Raw genomic sequence first — 13,628 nt, forward strand, 5'->3', positions numbered from 1 at the left:
AAGTATATTAGCATTCCAAAAACCTCTACTTGTGGCAGAGTATTTCCACATTGATTGCAGTAGGCTATTTTCCCACCACTGTTCATTAGAAAGGAACGGCTCCCTACTGCGAACCGGATCCCATCGTTCATTTCAAAGAGCCGTTCAAAATACTCGATTCGTTCGCGAACGTCCCACCTACTTGCAAGGGATGTGTGCTGGTCGCGGTCTTTCTTCTGTATGTTTGATATGCGCTGCCGTTGAGTTTTAATTTAAATCCCAATCATTCATGATACAACCTGATGGACGGACGGACGGACGGACGCTATGAAAAGTGTGTCTGTGTGCGGGCGCGCTTGTGTGTGTGTGTGTGTGTGTGTGTGTGTGTGTGTGTGTGTGTGTGTGTGTGTGTGTGTGTGTGTGTGTGTGTGAGAGAGGCAGAGGCCGGGAGAGGTGGAGAGAAAAAAAAAGAGATGGATCTGTCACTCAGTCAGATGTATGCTCAGAGACTTGCGTCTATCAGCGGCTATTTTCTCTCAGTCCCCTGCTGCCCTTCCAGTCTTCCAGACAAGTACTGATCCAGGAAAATATCAAACATGTTTGAAAAGAGTCGGGCTACCCCCGATCGTCCTCCGAGCCACTCGGCTGGGCACCGAGTGGATCTGTGAGACCTCACGCTAGACGACGTTCATGCCCGATTGTCGGGCCCGTTTCAGTCGGTGGCAGCCCGATTGTCGGGGGGGTAATTAAATAGCCCGATTATCGGCTAGTGTGCGGCCAGCTTAACCTCTCTCTCAATTTGTTGATGCTCATATTAAAAATGTGGTTCATAAGTTACCATCTTGTGTGCGAGATAGGCCTACTACTGATTTTCTTAACAAATTGTACTCTATTGGTAACTTAGTAGAATCAAAAACAAATGTGCCTCATAAAGAAGGCCTAGAAGCACTTCAATTGTACATGGAGTTAAGAGAAGTTCAGTCACCTTGTACTGACTTGATTATGGCTTTAGCCAAAGAGATACTTACAAAAAACTATTTTAAATTTGATAATGACTTTTACCTGCAGAAACAAGGTGTCTCTATGGGCAGCCCTTTCTCCCCTAGCAATGCCTATTTATTCATGGGAAAATTTGAAGACGACTATGTATATAATAATAATCCTTCCATTGCCTCTATTCACCATATTCCTGGCCCTCTCTATGGAGGCTGCCATTGCCTTTTACAGAGGGCGTGCTGCTTCAAAAACATCTTTTAATTTCACTTCCTCCCAAGTAAGGAAGTGACATGGAATTGTCTGTTTTTTGCCAAAGAAATAAGCCCAACAGAAGCAACTAGACTCAGTTTTACTACTTTACATTTACATTAATAGCAGATCAGCAAGCTTGTATATTTGCTATTTAAAAAATATTGAGGGAAAAATATATATATTTTGAATATTTTTGACAAATCTGTGTGGAGGTCCCTGGCACCACATATTTTCAGGTGGGGGTCTGCGACTGTGGACAAATATGTTAATCTGGGGTCCTTGATATGAAAGGATTTGGGAACCACTGGTTCAAAGAATATTAGAAAGAAAGGCAGCCCAATAGGCAACCACACTATTTTGTTTAAAAGACACAAATTGCTTATTATAAGCAGACATGGCTACACAGGTTAATTCGGAGCCCAGAGCCCAGAACGCCAACTACTGACACTTTAATGCAAGGACAACAGGAAACCAAATGATGTTTTTCAGGCCAGCTTTTACAGACTCCGCCTCTTTCAGGATATGAACAGGAAGCCGGGGGCGAGGCCAGGAATATGGTGAATAAAAGGTTGGTTCAGATATATTGATGACATTTTCTTCAATTTTACTGGTACATTGGATACACGGAATGAATTTACTACTTACCTTAACTCTAGACTTCCCTCTATTACATTTATCCTGGAAGCTAACTTGGAATCTGTATCTTTTCTAGACGTTTGGGTTAAAAAAAACTGCTGAAGGCATTCAAACCACAGTATTTAGAAAACAAACCGATAGAAATAACTTCCTGCACTGTTCAGATTACCATTCTCCCAGCCTAAAAAGAGGGTTACCCTATAGTCAAATGTTAAGACTGAAAAGAATTTGCAGTACGGAATCTGACTTTGAGAGGCAAGCCTCAGAAATGAGGGACAGGTTCAAAGCTAGAGGGTACGATGATGTCACTTTGAACACTTGTTTGTCCAGAATAGAGCCTCTTAACTCTATCCACGCTTTGGACGTTCCCGTTCGCCCCATTTTTGACGGCGGCGCAATGCCAATTGTACGTTCTTTGGCTCGTTCTTTTGTACCTTGGTTTGATGTCTGTAAACTGATGAGGGGTCGGGCGGGTGTGTACCGTAGAGACAGCTCCCGTAAAAGTACTCTCAAAAACCCACTGGACGTTAGCATCAATGGAGTAACAAAACACTTCCTTGTTATTTTCTCTGGATCTATTGCTCTGTAGCGACTGAGCTGCTGCCTTGACGGACGGCAGGCTACGGCAGGCTACTACTGCTGGTAGAGCCACGGTACACCTATTTAAGGAGAAAATAAAATAATAATGATGAAAAAATAATAATACATCTTTGTCTATAACATCGCAAAGGTAAGGTGCTTTTGCTGGCACAAAACCCAATAATAAATAACAACATCTGGCACTGAAAAAGTTAAGAGAGCAGACCTTCTTACCCTGAAATCCTCTCAAGTCCCTACAGGGCAATCTATTATTTTATCGACCACTTTCTCTACTCTCTCTCAGCATATAAAACAAATAGTTAAAAAGTATTGGTATTATTTAGTGATCCTTCTATAGGTAAAGCTTTCATTGCTCCTCCCATCTTTACTAATAAAAGGTCTAAGAACCTCACAGATACCTTGGTTAAGAATATATGACACTCATATTCAACCTGTACATTTTTATCTGATATACCTCCAGGTAATTACGCTTATGATAAAAGGCCAATACTTCTTACACCCCTCATACGGGTAAGAAAACCTAAAGTTAAAGGAAGAATTACTTGCAGATCTAAATATGCAGTTCATCTTATTAAGTGCCCATGTGGCTTATGCTATGTTGGAAAGACAAAAAGAGAGTTGAGAATTAGAAGAACAGAACAGAACAGAACATAAAAGTAATATTAGAACTAAAGATGAAAAATCCCCTATAGCTAGACATTTCAATAGCATAGGACATGACATTTGCACTTTAAAATACCAAGGTATAGAACTAGTCAATCCTCTTAGAAGAGGAGGGGATAAAGATCGTCTGCTACTACAAAGAGAGGCATTTTGGATCCACACATTGAATACAGTATATCCTTAAGGACTTAATGAAGAGTTGGTGTTGAACTGTTATCTTTAACTGCTGTTGTAGTAAATTGTGTCAGTTTGTTATTTGTTTATAATTATTTTTTATAATTGTTTATTGTTTTTCCTTTTATTATTGAAGTCTTTTGTAGATACATACAGCTGTTGGAATTGTGTAATTATCACTGCCTATATATGTCACTTCCTGCCTGTAACCACTCAGTTACACTGATGATGGCTTGAGCCGAAATGCATCTGTGATGATGACTGCTGCTGCTGAAATAAAAAAAGACTCTTAAAAGTGAGTGCGGGCTATACCTTTCCTTCATCCTTATTTAGCACCACCAGGACCTACCTGACCTGCTGGAGACCTGTGCTCGGAAGAGCACTGCTTCTAGTTATTATTATTACCCTTATTATCCATACTATAATTAGAGAGAGAGGTCAGTCAGTAGGTCAGTCACACAATGCATTATCTATTCACTCGCTTCAGCGACTGATCTAAAATTTAACATGGCATTGGCCATTAGCATTATACACACGGTGACGGAGCCCGAATTTCATTTTTCCCGAATTCAAGCTATTTATTAGCGTTTCTCCTCTCTACAGCTCTACAGCCTGTTGTCAGGGTTACGGTCCGTTCCTCCAGGCCATGGGATCTGTAGCCCCGGGCTCACACACACCTCTCTCACAGTTAGGAATGTTATCTCTCTCTCTCTCTCTCTCTCTTCCCCCCCCCCCATTCATGATTTTAAGTTAATTAAATGAGTTGCTGTTGTAAATTATTCAGTAAAAAAAACTGCTTTTCCAGTCATTATTGATTTTTAATTGCATTTTATCACACAGGAATGCATGCAGCCTTAGTACATCTCGTGAACAGTCTGAATCACCAGCTCTTCAAACATTTATAAAATAATTAAAGATTGAACAATCTACTTTACTTAATTTTATTATATAAATTCAATCATCTTTATACACAATGATAAAATAGAATATGCAGGTGATTTTGTTAGCTATAATTTCACAGCATAAACGTGTCCGTCAGCTGCTCTATTGGCATGATGTGCTATCCTAGGCCCTATATCGATATTCTCTCTTGATAGGCCAAGTTCGTAGCCTGGTTCCAGACCCTGAATCGCTAGCCACACCCCTTTAAAAATGGAGTGAAACGAATTGTCAATTCAGGCTGAGTGTGGGCTACCAAGTTCGTACAGGAAATGTACGACTAATTTCTTCAATTCTTCATGTGTTTTCTTTTCAGCCTCTTCTCTTGGCATGTTGTGTTGTTGTTCTTCTTGTTGAATGCACCTCTCTGCCTCTTGGAACATCTCATTGGTGAAGCATCTGTTTCCATTTGCTGCCACCATGCCATCAATTTTCTTGATTAGCTCAACTACTTGATTTCTGTCTTTGCTTACGTTGTCAAAGACATGGAACCTGGCTCCACAGCGTTGGACTACGTCGTGAAGCCCTGACGGGGACTCACGCACAAACTCCTGAATGTTTTTTTTTCCACGTTTCAAATAATCGCCATCGGTGAACAGCACAATCATGTACATGTCAGCCATTTCCCCAAACAGCATTTGCAGGGCATTCACAGAATTCTTCTCTTCTAGGGTGAATCGACCAGGTTTCATGACGATCACAAATGCATGAGGGCCCGGGCTTGAGTACTGGATGCATCTCACAATTTCATCTGTGATGAATTCATTTTTTGCGTCCAACAAGCCTGGTGTATCTATCACACTAATCTTTCTGGCGCACCATGTTATGCTACCCTTTGCACAACTCTTTGTCACTGAGGAAGCAGAGAGTACACTTTTAAATGCCTTTGGGTCTCCAAGGATGGTGTTGCCGACGGCACTCTTCCCCACGCCGTTTTTTCCAATCAAAACAATTCTCAGGTCAGGACCTAAAAATATAGAATAATAATAATATTAATATTAACTTTACACTGCTGCTATTATCATCATCAAAACCATGATAATAATATTGCTCTGGGCTACTACTAATCATCATCAGCATGTAAAGCACTCATGCTTAATTATTGCTGTGTAAAGCACTTTGAGATGCATTTCATGCATATACAAATGAGGTTAAATAGTATTATTATTGTTATTATTATTGTTATTACCCCTATTGTTTTTAGCGTTCCCAAAGTCAAAAAGCTATTGCCGGTGTACACAGCCAAATTTCCGGGCCCCACGGTGTGGACTGTGGGGGCATGAAAATTCACCGGGTGGACTCTAAACGTCCTCTGGGGCCCCCTCTGCGTGTGGACACCACTTGTTCGCCCATGACATGAGTCCCACAGATGATTTTTGTTTGCTTTTTTTGTATTTAGGGTCCTTTCCTGCAGTTCAAGCATAATTCCACAGGGTGGCAGGCTATTTTCCCAAACTATTGGAAGTGTACATGTGTACACAGCCAGCATTACTCAATGGAAAATGTACTCTCTAATTTGATAGACAATCCCATCTCCGTGGTTTGTAGATCTAATTTTACAGACAGTTCATTTATATGATTTGTATATCAAATTCCATCCCCATCCCCATAATATGCAGATCTAATTCCATAAACAGTCCTATCTCCATAATTAATAGATCTAATTTCATAGACCGTCTGATCCCCATGATTTGTATATCTAATTCCATTGGCAGTATCATCCCATAATTTGTAGCTCTAAATCCATCACCTGTCACATGCCCATGATTTGTATATCTAATTCCAAAACCAGTCCCATCCCCATGATGTGTAGATCTAATTCCATCAGCAGTTCCATCCCATAATTGGTAGCTCTAAATCAGGGGTGTCGAACTCATTTTGGGGTGAGGGCCGGATTGGATGAAAGGCGACTTGATGAGGACCGCAACCAGTCGCGGATCGGATGGCATGCACACTCGCGCACATGTTCGCTCTGTTTTTCTTCCTGTCGTCTCAGCCACTGCTATAGCTAGCAGGATAGCAGTGTATCATTTTATAAATTGTGTTAATTATTGAGTAAAATAGCTACTTTCATTATTGGTATTACAGTTGCAGTTAGGTACGAGAGATGCTATTTGTTTAAAGGAGTAGTTCATCCCCAAAATAACTTTTTTTTTCTTTGATTACTCACGCCATGGAGACTTGAGTTCAATAATATATTTTTACTTTATTTGTCGCATTACTAAGACAAAAATGTGATAATAGTACACTTCCCCCCATTGATTCCGGATGGGGACCCAAATGCATTTGGGTCCCCATCCGGAATCAATAGGCATGCATTTATTGTAATCAAATTTCTGTTTTAGGAATGAGTCTACATTGGCTCCATGGCATTTTGGGGGTGAACTACTCCTTTAAGAAGTGCCAAGAAGAATAAACCATTTGATAATAGAATAATTCAATTCCTGATAGTCTCTGCTATAATTTGTAAATGGCTAAAAAAATATTATTGATGCAGGACAATCATTATTTTTATTGTATTTTATAATAAAAAGAATAAAAGTAATGAACAATAATGGCATATTCAGAAAATATCTGAATAAAACAACATTAATTTCCATGTCTAATATGTGTAATCTTTGAGTACAGTTCGAATATTGTAGGTATGTTCAGGTATTATTCATAGCCAGATCCCCCACCCCATTCCTGGCAATGCTGTCATCTTCAGAGAGAGAGAGAGCTGGTCACTTAACATTCCAATCAATCAACTCAATCACTGCCAGCTGGTCGGAGAAACCTAGCCTGCAGTTCTTAAAATAATCATAACTCTTGACAGGAATGGGCTAGAGACTTACTTTTTTTCCTTAATGCTCAGAAATGTATGCTCTACAAGCCTGGGGCCGGATTGAATCACTTCGCGGGCCGGATCCGGCCCGCGGGCCGTATGTTTGACATCCCTGCTCTAAATCCATCACCTGTCACATCCCCATGATTTGTAGATCTAATTCCAAAACCAGTCGCATCCCCATGATTTGTAGATCTAATTCCATCGGCAGTTCCATCCCATAATGTGTAGCTCTAAATACATCACCTGTCACATCCCCATGATTTTTAGATCTAATTCCATCACCAGTCCCATGTGCATGATCTAATTTGATAGAAAGTCACATCTCCATGATTTGAAGGTCTAATTTGATAGTCCCATCCACATGATTTGACATGATTTGGAGATCTTATTTTATTGTCAGTCCCATCCCCATGATTTGTTGGTCTAATTCCATTGCCAGTTCCATTCCAATGATTTGTAGGTCTAGTTCCAACACCTGTCCCATCCCCATGATGTTTAAGTCTAATTCCTATACCAGTCCCACCCCCATGATTTGTAGATCCAATTCCATAGACAAGCCATCCACCTGATTTTTGTTCTAATTTCAGACAGTGCATCTCCATGATTTGAAGATCTATTTCCAGAGATCTAAAATCCCTGCCTTGTACAGCGCCACCCAGGATTATTAATAATAGTAGTAGTATAGCCTGGACTAGGCTAGAATTGGCTTGACACCCTGCACTAGACATTACTGGGCTCTAATATGCTGTTTTTGCTCTAGTTGGCTGTGTTAGGCTGTACTAGGCTCTATTAGGCCGTACAAGGCAGTAGTACTTTACTTTGGCCTGGATATGTTCATGTAAAACTATGGGTTGTGCACACAAACTAGTGCCCGTGTACACAGTGGTTAGTCCCTATGTTGTGAGCATCTACAGGGCTGAAAAGAGCCTAGTACAGCCTAATAGAGCCTATTAGAGTCTAGTCCAGCCTAGTACAACTTAGTCTAGCCTAGTCCAGACTGTTCCATGCTAGTATAGCCTATACCACCCTCCCCTAGTCTGTTCTCCCAAAAAACTGGATTAAGCTAGACCTTGGTGTACTAGGCTGTACTGTACTAGACTCTACTGGGCTCTAATAGGTTGCTCTAGTAGACTGTGCTAGGCTGTACTAGGCTATATTAGGCTGTACAAGGCAGACCTGTACTATGGTCTAGAAAAGGTCATGTAAAAGTATTGCTCGTGCACACACAAACTATTGCCCGTGTACACAGTGGTTAGTCCCTATGGTGTGAGGATCTACAGGGCTGACAAGAGCCTAGTACAGCTTAATAGAGGCTATTAAAGTCTAGTACAACCTTGTACACCCTAGTCTAGCCTAGTCCAGCCTGATCTATCCCAGTATAGCCTATATAGCCCCCTCCCCTAGTCTGGACAGGGCCAGACTTTGGTGTAATAGGCTGTTTTCGGCTCGAGTAGGCTGTACTAGGCTCTATTAGATTGTGCAAGGCAGTACTGTACTATGGCCTAGAAATGTTCATGTAAATCTATTGGCTGTGCACACAAAACTATTGCCCGTGTACACAGTGGGAGGCTCTACAGAATGTAGTACAGTCTAACAGAGCCTATTAGAGGCTAGTACAGCATAGTACACCATAGTCTTGCCTAGTCCAGCCTACTCCATCCTAGTAACCCCCTGCACTAGTCTGTTCTCCCACTGGGTTGGACGAAACTACACTTGTGTGTACTAGGCTGCACTATACTAGACTCTACTGGGCTCTAATAGGTTGTTTTCATCTCTAGTAGGCTGTGATAGGCTGTACTAGGCTCTATTAGGCTGTACAAGGCAGAACTGTACTATGGTCTAGAAATTCACGTAAAACTATTGGTCATGCACACAAAAGCTATTGCCTGTACACAGTGGTTAGTCCCTATGGTGTGAGATGCTAGAGAGCCTATTAGAGTCTAGTACACCCTAGTCCAGCCTGATCCATTCTAGTATAGCCTGGTACCCCCCTCCCCTAGTCTGTTCTCCCACCAGGCTGGATTAAGCTAGACATGGGTGTAATAGGCTGTACTCTACTAGACTCTACTGGGTTGTAATAGGCTGTTTTAGGCTCTAGTTGGCTGTGCTAGGCTGTACTAGGCTCCAATGTATCAATGAATGAACCATTGTAAAGCGTTTTGAGCACTTGGAAAAAGCGCTATAAAAATGCGATTCATTATTATTATTATTAGACTGTGCAAGACAGTACTGTACTATGGCCTAGAAAAGGTCATGTCAAACTATTGCCCGTGCACACACAAACTATTGCCCGTGTACACAGTGGTTAGTCCCTATGGTGTGAGTATCTACAGGGCTGAGAGCTTAAGAGAGCCTTGTAGATAGGGCTGTCACGATTGGGACTTTCTCCAGACGATTAATTGGCATACAAATAATCGGCGATTGACGAATATATCGTCTTTTTTCCCCCCTTCATTTTATGCCACTATGATAATAGGCTTTGAGCTCATACTCTTACTGTACCTTAATGAAGAGCAATTTAATTGCTTTTTAAACATCAGTTTAGTGGTGTAAACTGTAAAGTAACTATTAAGTACATTTACTTGCTAACTTTAGCCCTATTTTATACCGTAGCTATTTGAAAATAGCCGATCTACAAGCTCACAACGCGTCGCGGTGTGTTGTGAAAATAGCCGATCTACAAGCTCACAACGCGTCGCGGTGTGTTGTGAAAATAGCCGATCTACAAGCTCACAGCGCGTTGCGGTGTGTTGTGAAAATAGCCGATCTACAAGCTCACAACGCGTCGCGTTGCGTAAATAGCCGATCTACAAGCTCACAACGCGTCGCGGTGCGTTGTGAAAATAGCCGATCTACAAGCTCACAACGCGTCGCGGTGCGTTGTGAAAATAGCAGACAACTGCAAAAATAGCCGACAGCTGAACATAGCGACAGTAGCCTATAATGTTTATCACGACACGGTCTGTGTCTGTGTGTAATCATCATCATCATCATCCTCCACAGCAGAGCAGCAGTGCTAAGCTTAGCTCTGGTCCATAGCGTTAGTGGAGGGAGAACTCCACTAATGCTATGGACCAGAGCTATGCTAAGCTAAGCTGCGGTAAAGGCATTGACTCCAGTCCTCTGTGTTGAAACGAAAGTGAAGTGAACGCCTTTTTCTGTATCAAAAGGAATATAGTCCCGGGATGTGTATGGTACATGTGTCTGTTCCGACCGCCTGGAAAAGGTAATTGATCGGATCTGTTGAAACAAACTTTTTAAGCATTTTTAGTTAGCCAGCCAGCCTGCCTGTGCTGTGTGACGGCAGTGCGTTGTGCGTGCCGTGCTGCTGTTGTGTTGACTGACTGAGGAGGACCAGCATTGAGCGTTCACGGGTCCCCGTGGCAACAAGGGGGAGGCGCATTCAAGAATGCAAGTGTTGACGTGAAGTTTAACTTGTTTAAGAATGGTTTTATTGTCAAAACTCACTACTTTTTTAATTAAATTAGATAATTGACGATAATCGCGAATATGAAAAATATTCGCGAATATGAAAAATAATCGCGATTAGACGATTATGTATTAATCGTGACTGCCCTACTTGTAGAGCTTAATAGAGGCTATTAAAGTCTAGTACAACCTAGTACACACTAGTAGTCTAGTCCAGCCTGACCCATCCCAGTATAGCCTATAGCCCCCTCCCCTAGTCTGTTCTCCCACCAGGCTGGACTGGGCTAGACTTGGGTGTGTGTGTGTGTGTGTGTGTGTGTGTGTGTGTGTGTGTGTGTATATATATATATATATACTGTATAAACACTGTGTGTATATATATATATAAGCCCCGCCCCTCGTAAGCCCTGCCCTGTCTTCCTATTGGCTGAGCTTTAAACAGGTATAACTCCAGTTTGCAGCATGGTACTGTCTCGAAACTTGGCATGTGTACTTAGATGGCCAATAGGGACGAGCTGTAATTGCTAAACCCCCCCAGCTTCCTATTGGCTGGGCTTTAAACAGCCATAACTCTAGTTCTCAACATGTTACTCTTCTCAAACTCTGTGGGTGGTCCGACAGACCTAACGGCTAACCGCTAATGCTAAACGCTACTTCCGCTAATGTGTAAAATGCTAATGCTAAAATGCTAATGCTAATGTTAAAAAATGTTAATGCTAATGCTACAAATGCTAATATTAAAAATGCAAATGCATACACTAGCTGCAGGCACACTTAACATTTTGTAGGAATTTTCTTTTCTAGTAATAATAATGATTACCTGCTGGTAGAGCATGATAGGAGAGACCTGAAGACTCTCCAACATCACTGACATCTGAGAGAGAGAGAGAGAGAGAGAGAGAGAAAAGAGAGAGAAAGACAGACGGGCATTATATTATGAAAGCATATAAAGTTAAAATATGACCGTGCTATATAAGATGTATATATTACTCGAGAGTGCCAACTTGCCCACCCACATACATACAGACAGCACTGATCGCAGTACTTGCATACTCTGCTGGAGCACAGGTCGGCCATATATGATAATGTATTATTCCATCTTTCCAGATAAACGTTATTTTGCCGCACCACTCCTCCAACAGTTTTGGTGGCAAAATATCAGGGATATCCATATAATAGGTATTATGATATAATAGCTATTTATGAGTTAATTTTGCGCTCTCTTTAGCACACTTAGTTATCCCATCTCCATTTTTTGGTACCTAAAACCTGTCTTTTGTTTTTGAGCTAAAATTTCTTTTTTCAAACTTCAACTTATTTTTCTTGATACAATATTTTATACTCTTTGTGAAAAAAAAGAAAAACTTTCCCAGTTTCCCTATGGGAAATTAATTTTGTATCACCTTTTATATTACTGCCATGTTGTCACAGAATGTGGATGTGTACTTTTTGTTCTGACCATAATATATTTCAGTGAGTGCCCACGCAGTTTCTCTAGGAACTGCATTTCTTGTTTCATTCAGTGAAGCTTGGCCAATGGGCGAAATCTCGCTCTTTGGACAACACAACATTTTGACAACGGAGTGTCGGCAGGATAGCGCCTCAACCCACAGAGGTTAGGGTTAGGGTTTGGGTTAGGTTTGGTTGTCGAAAAGATGACATGTAGAAACAGCGACACGCTCCCGGCCAATGTGACCTTGGCCATACTGTATGTACAAAACAGGCCATACTGTACAAACAGACAAAGCCAGGAGCAGTTAGCAATGGTAAGACAGAGTTCCTTTCCCAGCGGATTCCTCGTGAAACCATACAACAATACTATAATATACAACAATCTTTTAGCAAAATGCAAGCACACAATTTCCGATGAAGCCGGTGGATGTGACATTTGGCTCGAATGTGTCGCAGATAGCCAGCAGGAATCGAAAACGGGAACTTCTAACTGTGAGGCGAAATGCAGCTCTACCAACTGCGCAACCATATCCCTTGTGTCACTGTTCTACCCCAGATTTGAACACCAATGTATGTGCAATTGCTGTCATTTTTTTACACCACTGAGTTAATAGAGCCTTCCTATTTTCTCTGGGGGAAATTACATTTTGACCTTCGGGTCAAATTGTTTGTCAAACCAGAAACAATCTGTGTAAAAGATTTTAATAGAAAAGTTTATCTTCATATAACTTCTTCCAACTACAAACACAGTTTATGAGTCATATGGTTATCACCAACACCCACACATCTGTTAACATTGATGTCGCGCGCACGCACACACACACACACACACACACACACACACACACACACACTGTGCATCGATAGGTTGTAACAACCTTTTAAACTGGGTTGTATTTGTCAGCATGCAGTGAATTAACATGGAGGCTACGTAGTTCCTTATTGTGAACACGGCTCCATGTTAAACGCCTATGCATCTTACCAACTAGGAGTGTCTCTGCGTTAAATTCAAGGCAGGCTGGCATAAACCCTGGTTGTTTCAACACATCCATTCATTGTTCTAGATACCGTCGGAACTCAGACATAATAGGATACCACAACTCCCTTTACATTTTTCACACAATGTTCAGAAGAAGAAAATCAAACATTGCCGACACAGGACCCCCTGGAGTCACACAGTTTGTGCATCAGAGCTAGTTGATGGGACAACATGTTTTTGAATTGCCTGCCTAACACAATACTTATTAGATATGGACATGAAGTACTCCTAGGTGAAAATAAGTATATTCTCAAGGAAATAGAATGGTGGAGATGGCTCCAATGAATGTGCAAAATGAGAGCACAGCCAGATGTTTTATAAAGCCTATATCCCATAGGCTACATACAGTAATCTAACATTATAGCTTCTGTATGGAACCCCTGCGTTGTTGTATCATTTGAAACAGTATTAATACATAAAGGCTGTGAAACATGCTATGAGAGTTTTATAGTTTACATTCTACTAACAAGTAATTATAGTTCAATGAGAACATAAGGTTGAAGATATGCCCTGGCCTACATACTGTAACAATAGTAAAAGGTGTGCAGTGATGCTGTAATAATATATCACTGTAGTAGTCAGTGGATGAGCAATAGTCTACTATTTCCCTCTAAAATGTGCATTCTCTTTCCAAGTGTTGCT

General features: G+C 41.2%; 1 protein-coding gene across 1 annotated transcript in view; it reads right to left on the minus strand.

The window, feature by feature from the left end:
• Positions 1 to 4,475: 4,475 nt before the first annotated feature.
• Positions 4,476 to 13,628, minus strand: part of LOC308302225 (uncharacterized protein) — a gene marked incomplete at both ends in the record, with an annotated part of 31,422 nt that continues 22,269 nt past the window's right edge. Inside the window, 2 exons of the mRNA XM_080746484.1 lie at positions 4,476 to 5,206; positions 11,316 to 11,369. Of these exons, the coding sequence (XP_080602610.1) occupies positions 4,476 to 5,206; positions 11,316 to 11,369 (785 nt within the window). The remainder of the gene's footprint in view (positions 5,207 to 11,315; positions 11,370 to 13,628) is intronic.

Source organism: Nannobrachium achirus, assembly GCF_963921795.1.
Source record: "Nannobrachium achirus genome assembly, chromosome: 17".
In the NCBI taxonomy this organism is placed as follows: domain Eukaryota; kingdom Metazoa; phylum Chordata; class Actinopteri; order Myctophiformes; family Myctophidae; genus Nannobrachium; species Nannobrachium achirus.